Source organism: Buteo buteo, chromosome 24 (assembly GCF_964188355.1).
Source record: "Buteo buteo chromosome 24, bButBut1.hap1.1, whole genome shotgun sequence".
NCBI classification, from domain to species: Eukaryota; Metazoa; Chordata; class Aves; order Accipitriformes; family Accipitridae; genus Buteo; species Buteo buteo.
Window position 1 is genome coordinate 23,037,967 of NC_134194.1, and position 27,932 is coordinate 23,065,898.

Here is a 27,932-nt window from a genome sequence, read left to right on the forward strand (position 1 = left end):
ATGAGCCGGCAACGTGACCTTGCAGCAAAGGCGGTGGCCAACAGCATCCTGGGTGGCATTAGGAAGAGCGTCACCAGCAGGTCCATCTTCCGCTCTGCTCAGCACTGGTGAGGCCACATGTGGAGCGCTGGGTCCAGTTCTGGATTCCGCAGTGCAAGAGAGACAGGGGCATACTGGAAAGAGTCCAGCAAAGGGTCATGAAGAAGATGACGAGACTGGAGCATCTGACAGAGAAGGGGAGGCCAGGAGGGCTGGGACTGCTCAGCCTGGAGGTGAGAAGGCTTGGGGGAAGCTTATCAATGTAAATACCTGATGGAAGGGAGCACACAAGATGGGGCCAGGCTCTTTGCCGTAGTGCCCAGTGACAGGACAAGAGGCGGAGGGCAAAAATGGAAATTCAGGAAATACCATTCAAACATAAGAAGCAGCTCTTTTTTTTTTTTTCTGAAATGGTTTTTGGGTTGGATTTTTTTTGGCTTTGGGTTTTTTTTTACTGGGAGGGGTAGCCAGACACTGGCAGAGGTTGTCCAGAGAAGTTGTGGAATCTCCATCCTTGGAGATATTCAGAACATGATGGGACAGAGTCCTGGGCAACCTGCTGTAGCTGACGCTGCTTTGAGCAAGGGGGTTGGAGTAGATGATCTCCAGAGGCCCCCTCCAGCCTCAGCATTTCTCTGTGATTCTGTAGTGGGAACAGCGAAGCTGAATTATCACGCTGTGAGTAAAATCCTAGCGTCTGATCTGCATTGTGGATCTGTTGTCTGCATTGCAGATTTTTGTTGCATTGTCTGCACACATCTGCTGGGTGGAATTCCCTCTAACATCAGTATGAAGTAGAGGTCTGCAGTGCAGATTGACAGCTGGGATTTTTCTCTGGAGCGTTTCCCCATCTGTGTTTGAGGCAAACCAGGATAACATATTTTAACTTTTTTTTCCTCTGTAAACGGAGTGTTTTGTGAGTTGAGTGTTCCATAGAGAAGTTTCTTAAAAGGCAAGCTTCGTCTCCCAGTCCTGGAAAAAAAGTGGCACTGAGTTCACAGCTCAGATGATAGCAAAGAAGAAACTCATGTGATGAGATACTAATACAGGTCCGCAAGTGTAATTTAAATTTGTCTGAAGGAGTTTCCTCTAAGGAGGGAGGAGAAGTGCAAATGACAGAGACAACTTCCATAGAGAAGCAGTGAAAACGTTTTTATCAGTTCATTGTGAGTTGGGTAATGGTCTTAGTGAGATTATCTGTAGCCTTAGAAAGCATTAGTTCATTTCCAGGGTCAGCCAAATGCTTTGATCTGTTTTGAATCGAAGCCTGGTCGCAGAGGTTGCTGCTTGTTGCTTCTGCAGAAGCATTTCTGGGGGTCCTGCTGAGCTTTCTCTAGGTCTTAAAAAATACTGCTTAAATGTTGATCTTTGCAGAGATACTAGACTAAGGTGGCATCTCTTTTTAACCAGTACTCTCTCCTAATGTTGATGTCAACAGAGAACTTGGCCTAAAATACTACCTGGGCAATCTTCTAGTGTATTTCCTCCAGCCCTGAGATAAGACAAAGTGATAGGAAAGCAAATAAGCCCGTTCTCTCATTAATCTTTCAGTTGCTGACTTTGTGTGTCTATTGATGTACAAAATGTGATTATACTTTTCCTTTGTCTTGTCAAAGGTGAAGTCATCTTAGTGACACTCCTCCTGTCCACAGACACTTTCTTGGGAACTACCTGTTCAATACTTTCAGTAGCTGGCTTCTAAACTTCTCTATTTTTGTTTGGTTTTGTTGGCCCAGGCATGGCCTCAGATGTGAGAGCAGATTCTCTGCCAGTTTTATCCCTGCAGTTTTATCAGAGTACCTGCCTTTAGCAGGGCTGTACCAGTATATGCCTAAGGCAACTAAGATGTCACAAGCTGAATGGCATTAGCTAATGGAGTGCAATTCAGATGGAGAGCAAGGTAATCAATCAACCAGTTCTCTGTTCTCTTCTGAGTGCCTGCATACTTCTGTGGGAATTTCAAGGACTCTGGTGATAGCAACAAAGCACCAAAAGCTAACTTGACTCAAAATTTCAGATGGGTAGCATGAACAGCGACCATCTGTGGTTTTGGTTTTTTTTGAACAGGAGATATTTTCTGGAGAGGAGGTGAAAGAAACAGGTTTGCTATGTGACCACATTGAGATAAACACTGGCTTTGTTGAACTCCGAGACAAAATGCTGGCTTTTGAGGGCCAAGTATGCGCAATTTGTAGAGTAAGTCCCCATGGCTGTAGCTCTGGCTAGACAACTGCACCCGTGTTCATGCTGTTTGACATCCCCAGTACAGAAAGGCTGAGTGCTGCGAGGGATCCTTGCTATTCCACAGCACCTGACTACGGTCTGCCTAGTCTTGGATAGCATTTGTGCCATACTTGACTTCTCTGTAACCATGCGGACCCCAGGGCCACCTCACTGTTCCCTTTGTAAGTGGCTCTGCCCCGTGTCCTCCTTGGCTGTTCTCTGGTGACCACGGAGGGATTGTTTTTCAGTGGGATGTTACTAGCAGGACAGGAAAGGCAGGAGGGGTTCAGCTGTTTTGTGAGGGACAGCCAGAGCTGCAGGTAAGAGAGCTGAGGTGACCTGTGGTGACCTCCTCGTGGCCATGGATAACCAGCTGGTTCACATGCAGGGGGGGTCTAGCTCCTGTGCCAGTTTTATGTTGTGTGTGGGATTTTGTGTGATTTTGTTTTTGTTGTTGTTTTTAGGTTTGGTTTTTTTTTGCGATTCTTACTGAACCAAGGCCTGTCACCCCAGGCTGTTTCTGGCAGAGTGACACCAGCATCCCTTGGCAGGACTGGATTTGCAGGACTGAGCTGTGGGTAAATGAGCTGGCAGAAAGCCTGGAGTAGTGCCAGGTCTGGGATGAGCTGCCCAGTCCAGGAGGAGAGAGAGGGTGGTGGTCATCATCCTCTGCCTGCACTAAACTCGCATTACCTTGTGGCCTTCCTCGCTTGGCACCAGCCTGTTCAGTGTCAGCACTGGAGCGTGCAGGTGTGTGAAACTACAGCCATCTGGCTTGTCCTCGACTTAGTTGCTTTCTGACAGAAGGCCATCCTTGGCTGGGCTGGGCATGTCCACGGGTTCCCTGTTGCGTAGCATCTACTGGAGGATAGTGTCCATTTGTGTGGCACTTAGCATTTTCCTGGGATGACTGCCATAAGCATTCCATTTATGCTAGTGTCGCTGATCAAGTCTACGATTTCTGCGTGTTTTAGGGCTTTTGTCTGTCCCAAACTTGTAAGCAGTCAAGACCCAGGTGTTAGTTTAGTCTTGTGAAGCCCAGTGGCAGTTACCTGATCAGCAACCTCCTTGCTTGGTGCCCGTGTTGAGATGACACCATGACTGGTCACGGTGAGGCATCGTTGCATCTAGTTTTCTGGGTCACACTGGCTATAGCATCGTGCTGACCTGGCCATGTAACTACAGTGGTTTGGGCTATGCCTCTTCTCCAGGTGTGCATTGACTAGTGATGCTTCAGGTGGCTTGCGTCCAGAAGATGCATCCAAACTACATATGAGTGCCGACTGGAAAGTGCGTCAAAAGCCCACTATTTTCAAAGCGTTACTGCTTGTTGAACAAAGGCTGGTGCCTTGCTGCAGCCTAGGCAGTGTGGACATATGGCCAACTTAGCCTGCAAAGCGGCTTTGAGAAGATCGTCTCAATAGAACCAATGGAGAGTTGAGAGAGGATTGCTGAGTTCATTTTATACCCATTTCCTGAAATTTCTTCTTCTCAGCTTTATTCTTCTTGGTCATATATTCTTAAAATGAAACTCTTCTTTACGAAAAAGAAAGAAAAAAAATTCTGGCTCTATAGTTTCCAGGCAGCCTGGATTATAAAATGAAATAACCCAACTGTATATTTAGAAGCATGCAAGTAAATGTCTCGTAGCTGAAGTTAATATAAAGGTACAGCTAATTGGAAGTAGTATGTTAACACTGAGAATAACAGTGTATTTATTTCCCATTTCACAAGGTGGAAAACAGACTTCAGTTAAATGAAACTGCAATGAAAATCATAATTATTTTGTTGTATTTCTGAGGAAGAAAGTAAACCTTGGAAATTTCTCAGGTGATTTTGGAACTTTCTTCTATTGTGGGTGTTCTTTCAACTTTAAAACATTTTCATCAGAATTTTTTGATGCCTGTAAAAATAGTAATAACATAGGAGACTAGCAATATTAGATAAACAATTGCCAATTAAATCAATCTCACTGTTAAAACACAATAGGAAAATGTACACTGCAAAGCAGCATGAAAAAAATGCATAGAAAAATGGTAATGCATGATTTTCAGAATCACGTGCTTTGTGGTTTTTACATGCCTGTTTAGTGGTTTGTCATAGTCCTTACCAAACAGTCGTGTAAGGAACCAGCTTTGCCAAGGACCTTCCTTGCAACACTCTCCTTGGGATACCTAGTTTGTGACAGCAAAAATGGGAATGCCATGGAAAGGAAAATGAGGAATGAGAGTAGATGGATGGTTTTCTGTGTGTGTGCATGTGTAGGTAGGGAGAGCCCTGGCCCATTTCATGAATGTCAGGCCAGGATCCTGCTGAGAGATGCTGGTGGTCCTGCAGGATAACTCAGCCCCGGATTGTCTTCCTTCTTCAAGTGCTCTGTCTGTGAGAAGCCTGAAAAAGGTGGCCTATGTTGGAAAAGCAGGGCGTGTGGTACCAAGTACCTGCTTTTTTTTTACCCTGATAGGAGAGGAGGATTTGTGGCCTGTCACAGACTGCAAGTTTCCTCTCTAGTGTCAGCAAGTGGGAATTTTGCTCCTTCCAGGGCAATATGGTAGGTTGAGACCGATGAACACAGTGCAACAACTCGGCCAGGTGGGAAGCCTGAAACCATAGTGAGGGACAAAATTTAGCTGCTAGAAGAAGCATTAGAAACTGGCAGTGAAGTTTGTCATGAACAGGTCCAGTGAGGAACCCGCTATGTTGTGCTCATCTCTGAGGAGATGCAAAACCCACAGCTGAATACTAAGCAAAAAGGGGGAAAAAAGGAGGAGGAAGAAAAAACCAAGCAGCATCATTTGGAGGAAAGCACGTATTTTTCACTCTCATGTAGAATCCAGGAAGTTGGTTTCAAAAGTTTTGTTGTTGTCATTACCTCTTTGATAGGAGTAGTTCATGCTGCTACAGGAGAATCACAATTAAAACTGATGACGGTGTGAGGGTAGCGTCCATGATAGGAGGCAGCACATTCCCCTCTCTCTGTGTTGGCTTGCAGAGCCTCGCTCCTCACTGAGGGCGGCGGGCTGCCACACTGCTCTGAGCATGGAGGCGGGTGATTTTGATGCTGAAGGTCATGCCCAGCTCCTCTTTCATGTGCCACAGGTCTGTGACTAGCTGATGAGTGTAGCTGCCCATTATGTATATGCAACGGGAGAGAAGAGGGCTGTTTTGCTGTGGCTCTACAAAAGCTGTGGACAAGAAGACCCAATGACAGAGGAGCGATAGCTCTGATAAGCCAGACCTCTACGCAGTGTCTAATGTTAGTGTTTATCTGGCCAGTGGGTAACTGGAAGTGTTGTCAAATGGCAGATAAAACCCTAAAAACGTGCACTGTGACCATTCTTTTACCGTTCGTTGCAAGTAACCATGGGGCTAGGGATGCAAGAAGTCCGTTTTTGTTTCCCCGTTGTTCAGTTCAAGAGTGAAATCGGGAGTAACTTTAAGTGAGAGTCAAATGGACTCCAAGCCTGTAGATGAAACGAAATACAGGGATGGAGACTCTGACCTTGCCTATCCACAAAATAGCAGTGATTTAGAGATCAGTTTATGAACTTATGACTTGCATCTATTTAATTTCATTCAGTAACTGATGCGTGCAGCATTCCCTTTCTAGCACACCTGGGTGGAGGAAGATGTTATCATGCCAGTTCAGGCACTCATGCAGCAGCAAGTAGAATAGCTGTTGTTTTCTTCCTTCACTTCTTCTAGATGAACATCTGAAGTAAGGCAGAGGGGCATCTTTCCACACTGTCATTCTGTGAATTTCTCTTTCTTCAGCCTGTTTCCATTGTACTTTAATTTTGTGCAGAAGTGATGGCTTGCCCATGACACCTGGCTGATGGTTGTTCTCTCATTTGGCCCTTGTCATGGCAGAAGCAGGCGTACTGTGATTGCTTTACTCACCACGTTAGGCTATCAACCAGCATTTGTTGATCACTTGTGCGCTTGCAGATTTGAAGTTGTCATTCTTTCCATTTGCCACAGTTCTCTTTTCTTTTTTTTTTTCTTTTTTTTTTCTTTTTTTTTTGTTAAAGCTTCTGGCACAGGACACAGCCCTCACTATACTTCAAGTAATCCTCTCTGCACCCTTCCCAAAATTCATGGCTATTATTCAAGAAAGCAAAGAAGGGTTCAATGAACAACACTGAGACAGAAAGAATGAAGTCCTGTCAGTTTATATTAAATGGATGGCATTTTTTAAAATTCCTAATTAAATACCGCAACCTTTTCTCATTTCAATTGTTGGCAATAGTTTTGCTGTAGCCCAGTGTCAATTTACTGTTCTCAGGCAAGAGAGGAGCCCTGTTGGTGGGAGAATTGTGCGGGTGGTGTAACACATAGAGCTTCTAGCTCACCTTCCTGTTATTCAGATGCCAGAGTCTGTGATCAGTTGTATACAGCAAGTTGCCTATATTTGCGTTTCACATTTTGGTGGCACTTGCAAGATACCTACTGCTATGTATTAGTCTTGTATTTTGCCACTAGTAAGAGATTGCTGCTGAGCTGATTCACCCTTGTGGAGAATGAAGTCATATATGTAAAAAGTAAATTATTTGGCATGTGCTTGACTTACTACCCTGACTTTTTATGATGTTGTGAGTCAAATTGAGAGTGTTTGTCCTCACCCAACTTTTGAGAAGCTGGCTTACAAAAGATGTCGTTAATAGGTGCGAACACAGTTTGATGCAGGCAGTACACAACTCCCAGCATCACAGGGCCTAGCTCCAATGCTGTGAAGGCCCGTTCCTCTGCAGGTTTGCACTGTGGAGGGGATTGAGAGACACGTCCTGCCGGTTCCTTCTTTTAGTCCCTTGAGCAGAATGGCATTGCGATAGGCTGGAAGAGAGAGGTGCTGGTTTGAGGGCACCTTGTCAAAAACCCCAGTCCTAAAGGTTAGTGAGGATTGACTGAAAAGATCTGATCTCTCATCCTTTGTATCCTCAGATGCACAAAATACAAATGGGCAGAAAATTGAAAAGGAACAGTCCTTGTGGAAGACTGGATGTTTTTTAAGAACAATAAACTGGGAATTCATCTGCCTGCTAAGTATTTTCTCTGTGCAATGGGAATGATGTTTTGTTGTTGTTTAAACTCTTACAAGGAACGTAGCTCTGTTGCTTTTTGGCTGGGGTGGGACTAACTCTCTGTTTGTTTCACAGCGGTCTGGATCTCGACACCACTGAAAGTGCTGTCAAGGAGTTAGAGGTAGGAGATGAAGCAGGTCCACGGGAGCTTAGCTGAATGTTAGGCTGAGCAAATCTTTTGTTTGTTATGGGACGGAGGACGTTTTGTCAAATGCAGCATTTCAAGTGCGAGTAATGGGGAACTTCTCTAGAGAGTACGAGGGTGAAAAAAATGACGTAAATGAAAAGTGTCATCAACAGGCAGCATGAGCGCGAGTAATGCTTTTATCAGAAATACTTCAAAGAAGCTACTGCCTGTTGAAATTGGACAAATGAAAACTCCTATTTGTGGAGCTCGTTGCACTCCGTGCCTTGCTGGTTCCTGTTCAGATTCGTTCTGCAGTAGCACTTTCCCGTGGTTTCGCTCTCAGCCCCAGACCTGACCACTGCTTTGAACTTCTCAGGCTTGACTAGCTGTCAGACCCTCCTAGTTTTTCAGGAGCTGTGGCAGTACTGGTGAGCTAGCTTGATAGCAGCTAATCTAATGCTCAATTGCATGTGCTTTCCTCATAGCTGTGGGAGCCAGGGGACGTTCTTTTAATGACGCCATTACTTTGTGGCCAAGCTTGGTGACAGCTGATGAGTTCTGTTGTTGTCATCTTCTTCCTGAGACAGAAGAAAGCCCCTGCCATTCCCGAGGAAATGAGACCAATATACTGCCTGCTTAAAAATGCTCCTGTTAGTTAAGTTTAAACAAATCTTCAGAGTACAGTAGTAGCATTGTAAATAGTATTGAAGAAAGTGTGCTGATCTTAACTGATACAGAAAATTATTGGTTCTTTTTTTTTTTTCTTTTTCACTTTTGAAAATACTGAAAGGTATTCCTAGAAAAAGTTTCCCCTTTATAAAGCAGGAGTTTGTTGGAGCTGAATTACAGTTCCTTTGTAACTGAATTGGGTCAATATTCCGAAAAAGGGGAATATGTTTATTTTTGAAACAGGTCAATACTGCATGTGTTGTGCTGGCAAGGAGGAGGCTTCTTAAATGTAGAACTTCTTAAATTTAAAAGCACACCTCCACTCTCCATAGTAATGCTTCCATGTTAATTCAGGGTTAAGATATTCATTCACTTCAGTTTCTGTGAATCTGTTAGGGCAGCATGCTCTGAGGTGATGGGAGGGAGCAGGGGGAAGAAGGGGAAGAGGAAAAGCAAAATATCTGGAACCTGCTCTTCCATGACTCCTGCAAACTGCAATGTTATTTTTTTCCCAAGCCTGAAAACTGTACTTGACAGTGGAATTGTGGCTATCTTGTTAATATTCTTCCTTCCTTTCTTATTTTGGCCTCTCCAGGAAGCAATTCGAGTAATCCTCGGAAATCTTGATGATTTACATCCATTTTCTACAGACCACTTCACTATCTTTCTGTGTACCCTTTCTTTCCTACTTGTAAAAGAAAAGATCCAATGACTTGTATCTGTTGGGCATTGCTTAATTTGACATTCCTGCCTAGTAGTGCGCAGATCTTTAGCTGGAGTACGAGTCCTTTGAGCTTTGCAGTTTTACACTAGCTGAAGATCCTCCTCAGTTGTTGCCTTCACCAGAGAACTGATGTACGTAAAAAGAATGTTTTGCAGTGTTTTCAGATGGCCACCCCTGCGTTCCAAATCTGATTTAGCCAGAGAAAACAAACGTGTATATGTAAAGTCCCAGGAAGCCCACGTAATGCGATTGCAAGGAAAGCTAGTGCGTTGTTTCAAAAGGTTAATAAAACATAAAGCGCTCCTTACAGGCGCAGCAGTGTTGGCCCACTAGTAGAGAAGACCGCAGTAGTTTTCTTGTAAGGTACATTAGGATTAAACATTGTAGTTGCTGTAGTGTAAAGGGTTAAGAAGAAGTTACTCTCCTGAGGCTGTTGTTGCAGAGAAAAGTAAGTTAGTTGAAGGAGAAGCCTTTTCAGTCCTAAGGTGTGTCAGTTTGTGAATCGGATCAGGCCCTTTGGCATCATCACCTCCCGTGATTCCGAGTGCCCAGGAGTAATGAACACCCACATGTTTCCGCCTCCAAGGCATTCCCTTCCAGTCTCGGCAGACTGCGTTATTGCCACCCCTGGTCCTAGCAGGCAAGAACGAGATCATCCTCTTTCCCTGTCAGAAGCTGGTATGTATGAGAGCAACTTATTCCTCTTACTGCCAGGAAGAGAAAGTAGCCCAGAGCATTGTCAGAGAGGAGGCACCCAAACAAACGAAGCCTCGTTGTTGGTTTGCTTCGCTAAAGCGCAGCCAGTTTTGCCTGCGTGCTTGAGGAGGGTTTGATTCCCGAGCTTGTATTTCTAGAACTGGGAAGTCCATCCACCTGCTCAGCCAGCACCGGGCCCTGCGGAGAACTGCAAGCTCAGAGGCCTGGCGTGATGAGTTGTCCTGCAATCTGTGTGTCGGGCTCCTCGCTGTAGCATACCTCTTAGTTAATCACCAGCTGTGGGAGTCCTTGAAGCCAAACTCAAACGAACAATTTCATCCCTTAAAGGAACTGATTGCGTCAGCGTTTCATCTAGGCAAATCTTGGGCTCCATCTCTGGTCCTCAGGATGTTAGTTTCTGCTAGCAAATGGAGTAAAAGTATTCATGTTACCTGTTTCTTCCTGAGATCAGAGGCACGTAAGGAGACTGCTGCCTGGCGTCACCCATTCTTGCACGCATGAGCTCCTAGGTGTGCGAACTGCACCCCCAGGAAGGAACGTCTGTAACTGTGGCGTTTGTCATGTCAATTATCTTTTGTCCTCCCATTTTGAACTGTGAAGTGAATGTAATGACGCTACTCCTGTGAATCCTAGTCCTTTTCAGTTTTTTAAAAAATTACTTTTTAGTTAGGAAAGCTGATGAGGTTTTATTCACAGGGTTGGGAGCGCCTGGCATGTTGTTTCTTGCGGGAAGATGTCAGGACTGAAGCCAGATACAGTTAAGGAAACACAATACTATTAATGCAAGCAACTGATGGGAGAGTGTCACCTGGGTGAGTGTTTCTTGTAATGTGTTACTAGCGCTTTTTCACCAAGTTCATACGGACAGATTGTAGGTGCTCCCTTCTGCATATACGTTCAGTGTGGTATGACTTTTGAAGCTTTACAAGAGGACTCCTGCTCCTTTGAAATGTTAGTGCTATGTTCTTAAGTCTTATTGTTGTTCTCAGATGTCAGTAAATGGGAGAGAGTATCGAAGATGAGATTCAAACATGAGAATGTCCACCTCGTGCCTTATCCCTACATTTGCACGATGTATCTAGAACTCGGCTCTATTTCAGCACGGCGTATCTTGTGGTAATTCACTATGGTTATGTTTGGATAATGTCTGGAAACATCTATGATCTATGTCTTGCTTTTCCCTTTCCCTTCCTCCACTGTGTCTTTGAATGAGAGGGAGCAAAACTGCGTGCGGTATGGCTGTACCATGGATTTGAAATAGAGCATAGCAATGTGTTCTCTTTTGTCCTGTATTGCTTTTTTTGAAAATGTCTGGAATTTCTCTTTGCCTTTTCACCCACTGCTGACTCTTCAGCTAGTATTTTTATGAAGCAATGCCCAGTGGCTCCCAGCCTTCATTCTTGAATGTCGGTAACTAGGCTGGAGCCAGCACATATATATATGGAACATGTGTTTTTCTTCCTTATGCTTGACTACATTTGTTGACGTTGAATTTCACGCTCTTTGTTTCTGTTTTCCTAAAGAAAGAATGCATTTGTTTTTCTAAATAATGATAGTAATAATGGTAATAATGTCTTTTGTATAATTAGCAAATGTTGTCACCTCCCTAGTGTCTCATTTTCCAGGTTTTCTATGAATTCCCTGAAGAGCCTCAGGCCCCAGCTGAGACCTCTGTGGGACTCTGCATTGAACCTCCTCTGTTGTGAAAACTGAGGTTTTTTTCTTATGTTTCCTGTTCTGATGATTGGTCCCTGGGAAAGGCTGCAGCTGGTCTGTCTTGTGAGCACTTAGTAGATATTCTGGTCTCCCTTATCAAATGGACAAGTAGTCCAAAGCAATTGTCCCCATCCCACTGGCTTGTGTTATTCACAGCCAGGAATTCTGAAAGAGCTGTATTTGCAGTTCTTCGGTTTCAAGATATCATATGCAAGTCCAGCATTGTTTCTAAGTCATTTATCTTGTTCTCAGGACGTGTGGTGCAATGCAAAAATGTACTATAAAGTTGGTTAAAGAAAGTCCAGTCACCAAATATTCACCAGATTTTACAATACCTCTGTTACAGGTAAAGAAGTAAACAAGGGCAGTGATGAGCTTTTAAGTTGCGTGTGTGGTTCTCTTTTGTGTGTTGTTTTTTTTTTTAAAAAAAGTGATATTCCAAGTAGTCTGGAGAAGCAGAAGATATATCTAGGCAATGCTGTAGTTGTCCTGTTTCTGGGTGTCAGTCAGGCAGTGTAAGGTGGGAGTGAATTCTCACCTAGAACCATCCAAGTTGAGGGAAACCTTCCTGTCAATTCCAGCGGACTTTGAATGAAGTCCTGCCTGAGGACATGAGAGCCGTGCTGGCTTCAGTTAAATGTGTTTTCGCCAAGTCTGAGCTGAGCTGTCAAATGGTTTCTTCGCTGTGAGAGTCTGTATGAGGTCAATAGTGCTGAATAATGAAGTAGTTTCCTAAGTGCTGCATGTGTCGAAAACAACCAAGTTAAGCTTCTTTGGAAAGTAGTTGTTTAGTGAGATCTCAGGGTGGGTTTGTTTTCAATACAGGTAAGTGTCTGAAGATGGAGTGAATTAGTGAAGGTGTCCTGTCCAAATTCCCCCCGAGGAAATCCCGCTCTCTCTGCTAGCATTACGTTCCTGCTAATGATGTTCCTAGGCCCTCCTCTAAAAATGGAGCCAATAGGATGTCCTGGGAAGCAGTAGTTCTTCTTTAAAACTGTTGAGCATAATTCTCTGGATGGCCTCTCAGTGCTTACCTTCTGTTTGAATAAGGCAGCTAATCTTTTATTCCTGAGTCATTTTTTGGTTTTTGTTGTATAAGCCTGGACAATGTTGCGAAACACAGATGTATATTAAGTCTGACTTTTGTTCTAAAATAGAAAAGTCAAAATCAAATTTTATCAATACCAAGTTTGCAATGTTTTGAAGGTCAAGAGAAGAAAAGAAGTGTCAGATAGTGCTGCAGTGGAAGAAATGGTGAAGAGGAGAAGAGTGGAAGTCGGAGCGGAGGCCTCATGCCCACAGTCGGGTGTGGGCAGGTCAGTTGACTACAAAATAGTCTTCTGGGGCACATATCGATGTTTTTGATGTCTCTTGCACCTTCCTCGTATTTCATTCCTGTGTAACCCTTTGGCCCATTTGTCGTCTTCCTTCTCTTCCCTAGGTGACAGAATCTAAGCAGCATTGCCCACGTTTGGGGAAAAGTTGTCCTGTGCTTTCAGGTTCCCATGCCGTTAACTAAAGCTCTTCCCCTCTCACTCCTTTGTGTTAACATTACCTGCAGAATCACAGCGGGATGAGAACTGGGCGGCTCAACAAAGCGGTGCACTGGCTTGCACAGCTGAGGCAGGGATGACAAGGGAGGAACTGGGAAGAGTTTTCTAGCTGCCTCCCAGCCTGCTCCTCTGAGTCGGCTGATGACTGCTGCCTCTCGGCTTGAGGCAGAGATCTCTGTCTGTGGCTTTCACAGAACCGTTGAGGTTTTCGGGACCTTTGATATCATCGAGTCCAAGCCCTCCTGCTCAAGCAGGGTCACCCAGAGCAGGTTGCCCAGGACGTGTCCCCTCAGGTTTTGAGTGGACTCCAAGGGTGGAGACACCACAACTTCTGTGGGCAACCGGTTGCAGTGCTTGACCACAGTTGCAGTCAGAAAGTTTTTCTTGTGTTCAGCTTTAATTTCATGTTTTGCAGTTTGTGCCCTTTGCCTCTTGTCCTGCCAGAAGGCGCTGCTGAGAAGAGCCCGGTTCCCTCTTCTTCATTCCCTCCCATCAGATGTACATGGATAAGAGCTCCCTGAGCCTTCTCCAGGCTGAAGGGTCCCAGCTCTCCCAGCCTCTCCGCATATGAAAAGTGCTCCAGTCCCTTCGTCACCTTTGTGGCCCTTTGCTGGGCTCGCCCCAGTGAGTCCCAGTCTTGTCCTGGGGAGCCCAGTCTGGACAGAGCACACAGACTGGCCCCAGCAGCCCTGAGCAGAGGGGAAATGATCCCCCCAGGCCTTGCTTTCTCATTCAGTGCTGTCTGTAGGTACATGCATAAATTTGCATGTCTGAGCAGCCTCTCAGGCTGTTGTTGCTGGAAGGGTCTTTCATTCCGTCTAGCTGGCGCTCTAGGCTTTCACCTGTCTCCTGCCTTGCTGCTCTTTCTTCTTGAGCTCTTGGGGTATTTCTCACGGAATGTTAAGTGGTTAAAACGTAACACAAGACATGGTTATTCAAATGCATTTGTCTCTTGTTTCTCTGTGCAGCCTGATGAATATCATGGCACTAAATGACTCATTGTTATTCCTTGTATTGCAGATAACTAATTCTTGTTCCTCAGATGCAGCTGTCCTAGGCGGGTAGTATGTTTCACCGGAACTGTTGACCCAGGTGGAAAAAACAGTCTTCTCGGTTCTAGCTAGCAGCCAGGATAAACTACTGTGTAGCAGGGTTTTTTTCTGAATCTACCCATTGATCCAATAAGATATTCTTTTTCCCTACCGTATTTGTGCCTCCTGTTATCCTCAGGATGCTAGAGCTTCAGCTCTACTGTTAGAAAGAAAAAGAGAGAAAACATGATGCTGCTAGTGGGCTTTGCTTCTCAGGAGGGTGAACGAGCCTGTGAAGGGTTTTCCTTCTGCACACTTTTGAGCCTGACACCTCTCATGCAGGAAGTTTCTCTGTTCTGGAGAGTTTTTGCTCAAAGCAGAGCTGGCTTCTCCCCAGGCACTAAGTTTTCCAAGCGGGAAGGCTCTAGGGGTGCATGGCTTTAAGTAGCTGCCTGGATCCGCATCATAGCTTGTGATTTCACAATGGTCCCTATTGTGTCTCTGGAGTTGGTGCACACTGGGTGCCACTTAGCTCCTCCCGTGAGGGCTACTCCATCAGTCCCTGGGGAATCGGGCCCCCTGACTGACCTGGAGGTTCAGTTGTCCCCGAAACCCAGTGACTGACGTGAGGATGAACCCAAACGGGGGTTACAAAATGACACTTCTGGAAGAGTTACAGGTAGCACGGCCGGGGCTCAAAAGTGCAGTTTTGTGGGTTGGGGTTGTTTTTTTTCCAGTTTGGAAATCACTTTTTTAGACAGGAACCTCAAGAACAAAGCAGGAGGTGGGTTTTTTTGGTCTGAAACACTCATCCCTCTCCTGCTGTATTAAAGACGTCCAGACTCTCGTGGTATACAGTAGAGGTGATGTTATGGGCTGTTTTATTTGCGTATGGGAAGGAAAACCTCCTACAAGTCCGTGGTTTTAGGGCTGTGCCTGAAGGAGGAGGAGGCGGCACGTAGAGGCGTGATGGCTCGTGGACTCGCGTGGACGCAGGGGTGGGTGATGGCTGGGAGGACGTAAGGGAGCTCTCCACCCCCAGCCCCAACTTTTCCCTTCTTGTCGTTGCTAAACAGAGACATGACGAGGAGGCAGTGATTGACCGGGGAAGAAGGAGCAACACTGTCAGTGTTCGCTATGAGGAGGAGGAGTTGGAAGGTGAGTCTCTGCTGAGATCCTGGTAGAGGAGCCACCAGCCCAGCGCGTTTTCCCATTGCACAAAGTCTCTCCTGTGTGCCTTGTTGGGTGTCACATCACGTGCAGCAAAACGTGCCGCGCTTCTCAATGAAGCAGCACAGTTATTGTCACGTTTTTTACTATTACGGCTTTTTAAACGGAGGGAAAAAGCCCCCCGGGAGGCCACGGTGTGAGTTGTAGCCACAGGGCTCGATAATTCACGGCTTTTTTTCTCGCAGAGGCTGCTCCTGGCTTGGAGAGGTCAGGAGAATCATTTCAGGGCTGCAGACGCGGGGCTGTGATTTTCTTTTTTTGTTCCGGAGTTCATTACGATGGGACTGATTTGATCGTCTCTTGTCGCCTCGTGCCATACAGAGATTTTGAAAATAATTAGCTTGTGTTGCTGCTTAATGAGCAAGTCTGAGTGTTGTCCAGCTGAAGCTGGAATTTGAGAAGAGGTCCAATACTTTGGGGGCACTTTTAGATGACCCAGAGCCAACACTTGTTGTTGCTGTGTTGTTGCAAAGCTCGAGTAAAATAGGCTTGGAAAAAAGGAGGTCCAGTGAAAATAACATTCAGGGAAGCTGGCGTTGCTCCTGGGATATATAACCGTGGCTTAGCAAGGCACCGGCCACCTCAACCATTGCCGCAATGCCGAGAGTGCTGCAAAAACCGCTGCTTTTTCGCAGGCCACCGGACCCTGTACGTGGGCGCGCGGATGCCACTGGTTAGGCAGAGCCACCGGCATCACCGACGCCACAGCCAGAAGCATCGGGAAGGGGAACGGGAGAAGGACTCTGCCCCGATGGAGCAGGGCTACCACTGTAAGTCCCACCGCGGCATTCGCTAAACTCCTGGGGGCAACGTGGGCGCTGGGGCCTTCTGCAAGCAGGTCCCCGTGGCTAGTTTGAGTGAGTTGCTGTTCTTCCGAGGGAAAGTGGCCGTATTGAGCAACACCCTCTTTTTCCCAAGTTTTCTTTTTTTTTGTTGTTTTTTTTTGTTTGTGTTTTTTTTAATGCAGTTAAATGCATAATGGGTTTAGGCTCGTCTTCCTTAGAGGGATCCTGGCTTTAAAAATGGCAATGTGGGGAAGGAAAGCAGCCCATCCTCATGCAGAGGTGGACTAGATGCTTCTCCTTCTCCACGGCTCTGTGCAAGCCCAGACAGATGCAGAGGAGAGGGGCCAGCCCAGTGTTTATGGCTGCACTGGTGCTGATGGCCACTTTGCACGTGAGCGTGACGAGCTGTGTTCAGGCGCGGTAACGGGATGGGTCTTTGCCTTCTGCCCCCAGGCTCCCCGTCCCAGCGGGTGCAGTTCATTCTCAGGAGCAAGGAGGACGAGCAGCACCTCCCTCACCACTTGTTCTCCGAGCTGGATGAGATCTGTGTAAAAGAGGGCCGAGATGGCGAGTGGAAGGAAACGGCAAGGTAAATCCCTGCTGCTTGGCTGCGGTGGGAGAGGAGTCCCTGCACCGGCAGCGCCCGTGGGCTCTGCTTTCTCCTCTCCAGGATGCGAAGCTTTTGCAGCTGCAGGTGGCGGCACGAGGAGCCTTCTCCTCTTGCCACCCCGTGGCTCTGTCAAAGGGGTTGCAGAGCTGGGGCTGTTTTCTTGCAATGGGGCTGATCGCACCCGATGTCCGCAGGTGGCTGAAGTTTGAGGAGGACGTGGAAGATGGCGGCGAGCGCTGGAGCAAGCCCTACGTTGGCACGCTGTCCTTGCACAGCCTCTCCGAGCTGAGGAGCTGCATCAGCAACGGGTCGGTGCTGCTGGACATTTGTGCCAACAGCATCGAAGAGATTGCAGGTACCATGGGCGCTGCATCCCTCCGGGAACGGCCGAGCTCAGCTCGCCACGGTGCTCTTCACTCCCAAATCAAACCCTGCCCCAATGGCACGTCCTTTTCCAGAAGTGCCACTGTGTTTTTCTCATGAGCTGTTTTTGGATGTAGACTGGGCATGCAACAGTCGCACCGTTTTTTTATTCCAATGCGGGGTCCTTTTGAAAGCAGTTTGTGGGGTTGGAGAAGCCACTAGAGAATATTCTGCAGCCAAAAAGGAGCGTGTGTCAGGGCTTAGCAGGCTGCTCTTAGAAATACAGAGTCTGCGTAAGAGCTGAACCTCCTTAAAGGAACTATTTCTTACAAGCTGTTTCCTCGCATTCTTTTTTTTGCTTTTGCCTTAAGATCCAGCATGTAAGAGTTTTAAGGCAGAGTTTATCTGGCGATGACCAAGCAGTGTATTTCTGTGGGGAAGATACTTGAAGTTAATTGCAAAAGCCGCTTTGGAGAAGTTATCTTTGACTGGCGGCAGGTCTCCATTCAGCCCTTTCAAGGGCTGGAGAAGTCGGAGCCGTTCTTAGCACGTTTCTCCCTGGGCTCGGCAAATTGCACTCCATCAGCACGGGAAGCTCTGGGAACGTCTGTGCTATAGATCGCTTATAATTTGGGTGAACGTGTAGAGTCAGAAAGGCCAGGTCGGGCAAGAAAATTGCGTCATTTAGAATGGGAAATATTTATCTTAGCGGAATGATGAATAAGCACTTGGATGCCATGTTTCTTAGCAGAAGAAAATTCTCGTTTTGGCTGCAAAGGCTGAACATTATTAAAAGGCCTTGCTATGCAAGGCTGAGCCGGCATTAGGGTGCAGCCTGTGTGGCACAGCCTTCCCTGGGGGCTTTGGGGGTCGGGACTTGTTGGGGTTTCTGCTCTGATGGCTTTGTTTCCCTTTGCCATCCTCAGATACGATCCTGGCCCAGCAAGAACAGTCCACGGAGTTTGATGAGCACGTGCGGGCGCAAGTTCGAGAAGTCCTTTTGAGGAAGCACCACCATCAGAACGAGAAGACAACCAACCTTCTGCCCGCTGTCTGCTCGTTTGCTGATGTGAGCAAGAGGCAGTCAGACCTGCACCTCCTCTACAAGCCAGGTGAGGCTTTCTGCAGGGCTGTGGCCCCATTAGACTTGTCCGGGCAAAGGAGAAGCGTCCCAGTTGCTCCTCGTCCATCTTTCTGAGTGTCTTTCTTTTTCCTACCAGCCCAAACAATCACCTCTTGTCCTTCTCCCACCGCTGCAGAAGCTAAAGATGGGGTGAACCCTGAGAGCAGAGCAACGGATTTAAGCAAGGTGAGACACTCGTAGCTTTCTCACGCCTTTAGGGCCAGATTTGCTCTTGCAAACTTGGCTGGAGAGTGTGCTGCAGAGCGCTGTGGGCTTTGCTTTTGGGGTAATTGCCTGAAAATCGCTTGTCGTGCCCAGGCGGAGCTGCACTTCATGAAGAAAATTCCCACCGGGGCTGAAGCATCCAACGTGCTTGTAGGAGAGCTGGATTTCCTTCACCAGCCCATCGTGGCATTTGTCCGCCTGAGCCCGGCTGTCCTCCTCTCGGGCATGACGGAAGTTCCCATCCCAACAAGGTGCGAATGAGAAGCGCAAATTTTTTCCGTAAAAAAGACACCCAACCAAAGATCGAGTTGCAGGCATCAGTTTGGTGTCCCAAGGGAACAAGGCGAGTGGGAGGGGGAGCAAGCACGTTTCCCCCACCCGCATCTCCTCGCCTTCATTTCTCCATTCCCTGCTGTAGCTTTTAAACCCATCGGCCAATTGTAATGAAAGTTGGCCCCCAAATGAAATTTGCCGTCGGTTTTGAAGAATTTCAAATTCATCGTGGCGTCACTGAGCCTACGTGTCCCGTCTTGAGCCACGCTCCGGGCTGGGAGCTGCCAGGGCTTTCCTTGGGTGCTCTTGGAGCAAGGACACCTTCTTCTCTCTCTCATTTTGTTTTTCTTGCCCAGGTTCCTGTTTGTTTTGCTTGGACCAGAAGGAAAAGCCCATCAGTACCATGAGATCGGCAGGTCCATGGCCACTATCATGACAGATGAGGTGCGACAAGATGAGATAGCTCCGGGTCATTTTTGCCTTTCTTCAGCTCTCCCTGTCTCTGAAGTAGTGAGGAAGAGGATTTGCTGTCCCAGCTGCCCGCAGCTCTCCAAATAGCCCAGCCCTCTTTCTCACCCCGAAGCGAACACGCAGATTTGCATCACCCCACATCCTGGAGGCTGAAATCCCACCCGGGGTGCATCCTGCACCTCATCCTTCTTGCCGGGGTCCCCAGCACGCTGTCCCCAGTGGTGGCATTGCCAGGGCCAGTCAAACTTCTCTTGCTCTTTAAGCAGAAGGGTATGGTGTGCCATGGGGGACGGGGGCCTCGTGGGGGAGATGATTACAAATGCCCTGACGCACAGATTTTTCCTTTTGGGGGAGTATTTCCTGCCCTTTCCAGCAGGAAATTTTGGGGAAAAAGCCTTGCGTTTAGCCAAGAGCTTATTGCACTGGTTAGGACCTCCGAGCTGGGTTGTCCTCTCACCAGGTTGTCTTCTCTTGGCAGGTTTTCCGTGACGTTGCCTATAAAGCCAAGAACGGGGCTGACCTCGTGGCTGGCATCGACGAGTTTCTGGATCAGGTCACGGTCTTGCCGCCAGGAGAGTGGGATCCATCGATCCGAATCGAGCCCCCGAAAAACGTCCCTTCGCAGGTGGGAGGCGCGAGGGGGATGGGCGGGACGGCTGGGGATGCTGTTCAGGGGCCCAAATTCACAAGGTCCCACTCTGACACAGTCACAGAGCCAGACCAGAAGCAAAACAAGCCAGCGGTTACAAGTCCATAGCTTTATCTTACTTCCATTTTAACAGGAAAAAAGGAAGATGCCAGGAGCTCTTGACGACAGTGCTTCTCACAGCACGCTGGAGAAACACAGTGGCCCTGAACTGCAGCGGACGGGAAGGTGGGAGCTTTAATAGTTTGGGTTTTTTTTCTGTTTGCTTCTCAAATCTGAGCATGCACCCTCCCTTCTAGCAGGTCTTTGGGGTTAGCTGGTTCAACGAAGGGGCTCCGCATTGCCAGCTTGGTCCCCTGGGCTGGGCAGGGGGGAGATCTGGGCAGCTGGGCTCAGCCCCAGCCATCACCATTGCACGCAGGTTTCCTTGATTTGGGAGGAAGGAGAGTGCTTCTTTTTAGCCACGAAAGTGACTCCGTGCTTCTGATTGCCCTTCTGCAGCAAAGCAAAGTCACCGTGTTCCTCCAAGAGAACAGACTCTCTTCTTTTTCCTTCCTGCAGGCTCTTTGGAGGTTTGACCCTGGACGTGAAGCGGAAAGCCCCGTGGTTCTGGAGCGACTTCCGGGATGGTCTGAGCCTGCAGTGCCTGGCGTCCTTCCTCTTCCTCTACTGTGCCTGCATGTCCCCTGTCATCACCTTTGGGGGACTGCTGGGGGAGGCGACCAATGGCCAGATAGTGAGCACCTCTCTCTGTTGGGGGGCATGGGGGAGGATAAAAGTCAGGCCAAAGTCCTCGCTGCAGTGAATCGGCTTTGGTTTTTGTTTCTCCCTAACGATTTATTTACTCACGGCTGCCTCTCTTCCCCGGACAGAGTGCCATGGAGTCGCTGCTGGGCGCGTCCATGGCCGGCGTGGTGTATTGCCTCTTTGCCGGCCAACCTCTCACCATCCTCGGCAGCACCGGACCCGTCCTCGTGTTTGAGAAGATCCTCTACAAATTCTGCAAGTAAGGCTGGCTGCCGCAGCTGGGTGCTGCGAGAGCCTTCAGAAGGGGGCAGTGATGGAGAAAAGATGCTTTGCTTTGCTTTTCTGTTTCTTAGGGGTAGTTGCTAGATTTTAGTGACAGTCCTTTTGTTGCTATGGCTTTGATGGGAGATAAACCACCCTTATTGCCATAAGGTTTATCATTAAGCCCCAGCTTGCTGGCAGCAGGTGACTGGGTGCAAACCCAGCTGGTTTCAGTGTCAGGGCATCAGGGTGATGTGGGAGAACACCACCTGGCCCAAGAGGGACCTGACCTCAAGCAGCCTCCAAGGTGTTAACACAAGATCCTTGTTCAACAGTGGTAACTAAATAATTGGCCTCTCCTCCTGTGGGTCTACACCCTGCACCACAGCCCCGAGGCTCTCTGTAGTAGTACATGGAAACTGCATTTCCCATCCGCAGCCTTGACACGCTCCAGAATTGCTCCCTGTTTTCCCCGAAGGCAGGCATGTCTCAGGGCCTCTTGCTGGCCTTTGCAGCCTTTGTTTCATTTTGCTTTCCCAGGGAGTACACGCTCTCCTATCTGTCTCTGCGGGCGTGCATTGGGCTGTGGACCGCCTTCTTGTGCATAGTGCTGGTGGCCACCGATGCCAGCTGTTTGGTGTGCTACGTCACCCGCTTCACGGAAGAAGCCTTTGCCTCCCTCATCTGCATCATCTTCATCTACGAGGCTCTGGAGAAGCTGAGTCACCTGCGAGACACCTACCCTGTGCACGTGCACAGCAAGCTGGACTTCCTCACCAGCTACTAGTGGGTTTTTTTCCCCCTGAGAAAGCTTCTGCCCCTTGGCAGGATCTGCGGGCTGCACCTCCATCGCCTTTCCCTTACCCCTGTCTTGGCTTCTCTCCTCCCAGCTGTAAGTGTGAGGCACCGACCCATCCCAGCAACGAAACGCTGCGTTTCTGGGCGAGCAACGGGATCAACGTGTCTGGCATCGCCTGGGAAAACCTCACGGTGACCGTAAGTGCCCCGAGCCACTGCTTCCTCGCGCCGCGGCCACGGGGTCCAGGGGCATTTGCATGGTGCAAAAGTCAGAGCCCTTCAGGGAATGATGGGCTTCAAACTGTGCTAGTGCTGCTCGGAAAAGTCCTTGCTTAAATCTAGCGTGTGGTTTGTTAAAACCGCTTGGTCCTCGGGAGGAGAGTCCACCTTGTCCCAGTCTACCTGGTCCCCAGCGTTGTGGGTAGGTAGCAAGTGTCCCCCTCAAGCCTGTTGCCGGACAGTATTTCTGACTGGGAGGAAGGTTAAGTAGTGGGTGGTTTGATTATTGTAGAAGTTGTAGGTAGGACTTAAGTTCATGCTTGAAAGGTAGTAATTGGCCTCCTTAATGGGTTCCTAGTAACTCTGGGCCTTGCTTTCTCGTTCAGTGCTGTCTGTAGGTACATGCATAAATTTGCATGTCTGAGCAGCCTCTCAGGCTGTTGTTGCTGGAAGCAGAGCCCGGGCCTAGGGCGGCAGGCTCTTATGGTGGCCTTCATCCCCTCTTGGCCAGGTTCTGCGAGCCCTCCCCTGGGAAGGGACGATTTGTCTCTTCTCCTCCTTTCCTACCATGGTTGTCTTTAGCCCTCCTTCCCTCTTCCCTCTCTCTCTCTCCCCAAGAGTTTCCAGTGTTTCCTTCCCCTCTGGTGTCTTCTTTAGCCACGATTGCTCGAATGGCAGGCAGAGGATGTGCCGAGGGTGCGTGGTATGGTGTCCCCTCACATCTCGTTTCTCCGCTCTATAGTTCGATGTGTCACTTGTTCAGCTGCTGCTGCTCATTACATATAAATCTCCATTGGCAGGAGCAGTTAGAGGGTCGTGGATCTTGGACCAAGATCCTCAAAACCCCCTAGCTACGCGAGGTTTCCCTGCCGCACGTGCACTGCCTTTGTGTCCTGACGCTCTGTTTCTCCAGGAATGTCGGCATTTGCGTGGGGAGTTTCAAGGACCTGCCTGTGGACGCGACGGCCCCTACACGCCTGATGTGTTCCTCTGGTGCTGCATCCTCTTCTTCGCCACCTTTGCCCTGTCAAGCTTCTTGAAGAAGTTTAAAACCAGCCGCTACTTTCCAACCAGAGTAAGTAGAAGATGGTGGCCAGCGTCCATCTCCACACTCGTTTCCCAAAATGGCTTTCCTGGAGCACTAAGCAGTATTAGCCCCGCCATGGTCAAGCTGGGAAACGTTGGCCTTGCAGGCCAAGCTCTCCAAGAGCTTGGATGTCCCGCACTCATTTCCGTGAGTGCAAAATCATCGTAGCATTTCCCACCTGCCTCGCGATCTGCCCCAGATTGAAGATTTTTGGGGTTTGATTTTTTTTAATTTTTTTTTTTTTCCCCCTCCTCAGGTAGTAGGAAGTCAGGTTTCCCAAAGTTTTGGGGGTTGGGGTTGTGGGTTTTTTTCCCTACCTTCTGCGCATTATGTGCTCGAGCGGAAAGTAGATTCGAATGAGGAGGTTCCTTTTGAGGACTAAAGGATGCCTCAGTGCCTTGTTGCCGTTGTAGCTGTGAGTGTAGCTGTAGTGGCAGACATCTCTTTTCTTATTTTTAATATTATTATTATTATTTTTAGGTTTTGACTTAAACCAACCCTTGTCCGCCTAATTAAGCTTTTTTTATTATCTGACACCAGATCTCACGGGGACAAACACAGCAACAGTATCTAAGCAAGGGATCAGGCTGCATGTGCTCAGAGGGGTGGTGGGATTTGGTTAACCAGCCTGAATGTTGTGGATGTCCGCAACTCTTGCATCTCACGTTACGGCCCTGTTTGCCATGCCCCTTTCACCTCTGGTTTCTCGCCCCAGGTACGGTCCACGGTGAGCGACTTTGCTGTTTTCCTCACCATCGCCATCATGGTGCTCCTTGACTTTGTGGTTGGGATCCCATCGCCAAAGCTCCAGGTCCCCCACACGTTCAAGGTAATGGGGTGTTTTGGCACGTGGGGGTGCCACAAGGTGATGCCGGGGCAGGGCAGGGCTGAGTCTGGAGGAGATGCTGGTGGTGTGACCATCTCCTCTTCCACCTCCAAGTGCCTTGCTTCCTCCTGGCAACGAGAAGATGGCCCCAAAACTAGATACCTACAGGAGAAGTACCTAGAGGTGCTTGCAAAGAGGAGACTGGCACTGCTGAAGCCCACGGGAGAGGGGGACATGAAGCCAGGGCTGGGAGGTGCTCTGACACAGGGAGGGAGGGGAAAAGGAAAGCCAGTGGAGTGCCTGGGCTGGGAGACGATGCTGATGTGTGGGCTTTGTTGCAGCCTACCAGAGACGACCGCGGGTGGTTCATCAACCCCATAGGACCCAACCCTTGGTGGACGGTGTTGGCTGCGCTCGTCCCAGCTCTGCTCTGCACCATCTTGATATTCATGGACCAGCAGATCAGTGCCGTTATTGTGAACAGGAAGGAGCACAAGCTGAAGGTAAGGGCCTGCGAGAGATGACCCCGGCCCCAGCCCCTTCTGGGCTGCAGGTCTGGGGAGAAGCTCTTATTGCCGATGCTTTCTGAAGGCATTGGTTTGGGACAAGGTCAGGCTGCGTGGCAGGATGCTCTCCTGGATTAACGATGATGCAGGGAGCAAGTGACAGGGCAGTTCAGATGAGCAACCTTTTGGAGGAGCAAATTAATCTTGGAGCAATATGGAAGCGCGTTTTTGTTTTGAAACGGCAGCGGCAGCAGGTGCGGGGAATGCATTGTTTTGATGCGCTGCCAGGGATAACTCAGAGTCACACCTTCCTCGCAAGTGGTAGAATTTTCTTTGTGAGTGAAAAAAACGGTTTGGTGGTTTTGGGTTGTGGGTGGGGTTTTTTTGGAGAAGTATGTATCGCACAAGCTCCCCATATCCCTTGTGTCTGAACTCCTGCCAGATTTTCATGCCAGGTGCTTGTGCAAAGCCTGCGTACACCCTTACTTGTTTCCATTTCTTGTTTTAAATTCTGAAGAAGTTGACCTGTGCTCGAGCAGGGTTTGAGTCTGACTTGCGACGTTATCCTTGCTCTTGTGCTATGGGATGCTCTGTTTCTTGTTTTCCTGCCTGCAGAAAGGATGCGGGTACCACCTGGACCTTTTCGTGGTGGCCGTGATGCTGGGGGTGTGCTCGGTGATGGGGCTGCCCTGGTTTGTGGCTGCGACCGTCCTGTCCATCACCCACGTGAATAGCCTCAAAGTAGAGTCTGACTGCTCAGCTCCAGGAGAACAACCCAAGTTTCTGGGGATACGAGAGCAGAGAGTCACTGGCTTGCTGATCTTTGGGCTCATGGGCTGCTCCGTCTTCTTCACTTCCGTGTTAAAGGTGAGAGGAAAATGCAAACCACCCGACAACCGCGAGCTTGTTGGAGGTTACAGAAAAACAGTCCCCTCTCTGTAGGCCTGAGTAGTTAGTTGTGGAGCGGAGGAGGAGGGGGTGATCCCAACCCTTGGGGCTTGACCCACGGTGGGAACCAGCCTCGGTTAGGCTTTGCAGCCCTTCGGGCCCCCGTTTGGTGTGCTCGAGGCAAGCGAGCAACGCAACTGCTTGAATTTTTGGGTGTCTTTCAGGCCCGCCCATGTTTATGGGTTACAGCTGAGCATATTCAGACCAGCACGTCTGCTCTCTTTCAAACAGGCAGCCCTTTACGGGCTGCAATTTGCTCCCCAAATGCCCTGGAGCAGCTGTTCCCAGGAGCTAAACACACTGAGGTCATCCCCGTGGGCTTCCTTGCACGTTCCTCCCACAAAGTAATCTCGTCTCTAGGCTAAAAGGAGGCCTGTGGCCTTTGCCTGTTGCCCCAAGATTAGGCAGAAGTGTTTTTCTACCGCCACAGAATGCGGCATAGGGTAGCACGGGTGAAATCGCCTATTTTCCTCCAACCTTTCTGGAAAATAGGAGTATTCTGAGGAGAGGTAACTCCAAAGTTCAGCCTAAAGCAGAGCCTTAGCTCACTCGTGCGCACAAAATCTTTAATGGTTAAAACCTGACCCATCTGTAAGCCTGAATGGAAGCTGGAAGGCTTCAAGCAATTTTAGGCAGTGCCTGTGGAAGAGGGTGGTAATACTGAAAATGCAATATGGAGAAAGAAACGATTGCATTCTTTTTTTTTTTTCTCTTTTCCCCCCCAGTTTATACCAATGCCTGTGCTTTATGGCGTCTTTCTCTACATGGGTGTGTCGTCGCTCAGAGGAATTCAGGTACGGACTCTTTTACAGCGTGCAGCATGTCGTTTCCCTGGTATTTTGTCTCCGTAGCAGCAGGGAAAAAAGCAGTGGCATGGGAAAAACTTCTTGCAGAGCAAGCAATGAAACTCTTTTGTGTAAGAAAAAGATTGGTGGAGGCACAGGAGGTATATAGGGCTGGGAGGACCAGGCAAGTTCAGCGCTCTCTGTTTCAGGGTTTAGGGCAGGTCAGTGTTTGGTTACGTGAAAGCGGGGGAATTCAGTGCAAAGGGAAGGCAGTTTCTGCCACTGGTGGAAATCCTCGCTGGGGGATTCAGTGGGCCGAGAAATGCTAATAATGGAATGGCACGGAATAGTTGCCGTTTGGTGGGCAGCTCTCAGGGGCAAGCCGGTTGATAGATGGAGCGAAGGGAAAATGGGTGCTGCTCCCAGGAGGAACGCGGTGGGATCCAGGATTTCTGACGGCAAGCGAGATGCTGCAAACCGCCTCCACGTCTCGAGAGGGCCAGAAACTTGCCGCAGTCCCAAGGTGGCAACCTTTCCCTTTTATTTTGCAGTTCTTTGATCGCTTGAAGCTGTTTTGGATGCCAGCGAAACACCAGCCGGATTTCATCTACCTGCGGCACGTGCCCTTGCAAAAGGTGCATTTGTTCACGGTGATCCAGCTGACCTGCCTCGTCCTGCTCTGGACCATCAAGGTGTCCCGTGCCGCCATCATCTTTCCCATGATGGTAAGAGCTGCCGCCGCTCAGCAGCGGGGTGTTTGCAGCGTTGGAGTGAGAGGTGGCATCGTCTCTGAGCTCACCGCATCTTCCCTCTTATTCGTGAAGGTTTTGGCTCTCGTCTTTGTCCGGAAAGCGATGGATTTCTGCTTCTCAAAGCGCGAGCTCAGCTTTCTGGATGACCTTATGCCAGAAAGGAAGAAGAAGTTGGACGATGCCAGAAATGAAGCCAGAGAAGAAGAAGAGGTAAGGCTTGCTGGGTCCTCGGGGCTGGACATCTCCGTCGGGCTGTGAGGTTGCCTGTTTCTCTTACAGCTTGTCTGGAAACGTTGGGGGAAGATCAGCACTCAATCGAAATAGATCCCAATAGCCTGGATCCCACGTTGTAACCTTTGTTTCCTCAAGTAGCAGTGAGCTGAACGCTTGAATACAGGTGTAATTTTTAAAACGAGTCGTTTTTCACCAAGGTCATTATCATTACGATGATTATTATTAGAAGGTGCTGCTGCTGCTGCTGGCAAGATTTGCTCATAATCGTGTTTTGAACACCCAATCCCCCTGCCCCAAAACCTTTGGAGTGAACGGTTTCTACCCTGCTGCACTAATACCTATAGCTGCCAAGGGGCAGAAGGGGAGGGCAGACTGCTAAGTTTGTGCTGGGCATTCAGCTTATCTCCACTTTGACCAAAGACAGAGAACGTGATTTGTCCCTTTTTTACCTCAGGAGTCCAGGAGGGCGATGGAAGCTGCTGCTGCTGCAAGTTCAGTTCAGCTGAACGTGGGGAAGACCAGTGACATGGATATCCCAAAGCAAGGCAGTGACAGGTAAAGCCCCACCAAGCGCCAGGACCCCCGGCAAGATTAGCTTGAAGGGGTTTGGCAGAGTTTTCTCCACTTGCCTCTTTGTGGGGCATCCCACAGAAACCAGCAGGCAGCTTGGTGGGAAAATCAAATTCGGGGGCAGGGCTGCAGGAGGTGATCGCAGGGCTCTGACCCCAAGCAGAGTGGCTGCAGCACTCGCGTTTGACCCCCAAACCTTGCATCATCAGCGCCTTTACGGTAGCTGGAGTTCCTCATACTTACACATGAGGAGTTGCAGGCGTGATCTGTACCAGCAGTGGCTTAGGAACCCGGACCAGGGCTAAACCCCAGCAAGAGCCTTTGCACAGAGCTGTTGCTCTGCAGCTCCCCAGCTTGCCTCCCAAAACTCCTCATCCAGCAAAACCTCCCATGCTTATGCGCAGCTTTGATTCTCAGGGCTCCGCTGTTCCTCTTGCTGATGCTAATGCCCTTGGTGGCATCAGTTCCCATAATCACGGATTGCTGTGTAAAATATTTATTGCAGGACTGATCCTTCTGAGATTATTATCCTGGATGAAATGTCACAAACGACTGTATGGAAGGCTCTCACTTTGAAGACAGAAACCCTTTGA

At 48.7% G+C, this 27,932-nt stretch overlaps 1 protein-coding gene across 1 annotated transcript; it reads left to right on the forward strand.

Moving 5' to 3' along the window:
• On the forward strand, positions 1–27,932 carry LOC142044563 (electroneutral sodium bicarbonate exchanger 1-like). The gene is made up of 25 exons (XM_075057152.1): positions 1–107; positions 7,419–7,464; positions 14,843–15,038; positions 15,746–15,880; positions 16,349–16,484; positions 16,700–16,860; positions 17,795–17,980; positions 18,089–18,177; positions 18,310–18,467; positions 18,846–18,933; positions 19,439–19,585; positions 19,743–19,834; positions 20,168–20,342; positions 20,479–20,612; positions 21,155–21,400; positions 21,505–21,610; positions 22,545–22,706; positions 23,434–23,547; positions 23,886–24,047; positions 24,666–24,917; positions 25,724–25,792; positions 26,335–26,508; positions 26,608–26,745; positions 27,227–27,324; positions 27,845–27,932. Exons 1-25 carry the CDS (start codon positions 1–3, stop codon positions 27,930–27,932), a joined length of 3,459 nt encoding a protein of 1,152 aa, XP_074913253.1.

Excerpts from the sequence above, each read along its gene's own strand:
- LOC142044563 (XM_075057152.1), top strand. The coding sequence starts at position 1 with ATGAGCCGGCAACGTGACCTTGCAGCAAAGGCGGTGGCCAACAGCATC. Across the intron at positions 23,548-23,885 it reads AGGTCCCCCACACGTTCAAG|CCTACCAGAGACGACCGCGG; the intron begins GTAATGGGGTGT and ends GCTTTGTTGCAG. Across the intron at positions 25,793-26,334 it reads CGTCGCTCAGAGGAATTCAG|TTCTTTGATCGCTTGAAGCT; the intron begins GTACGGACTCTT and ends TTTATTTTGCAG.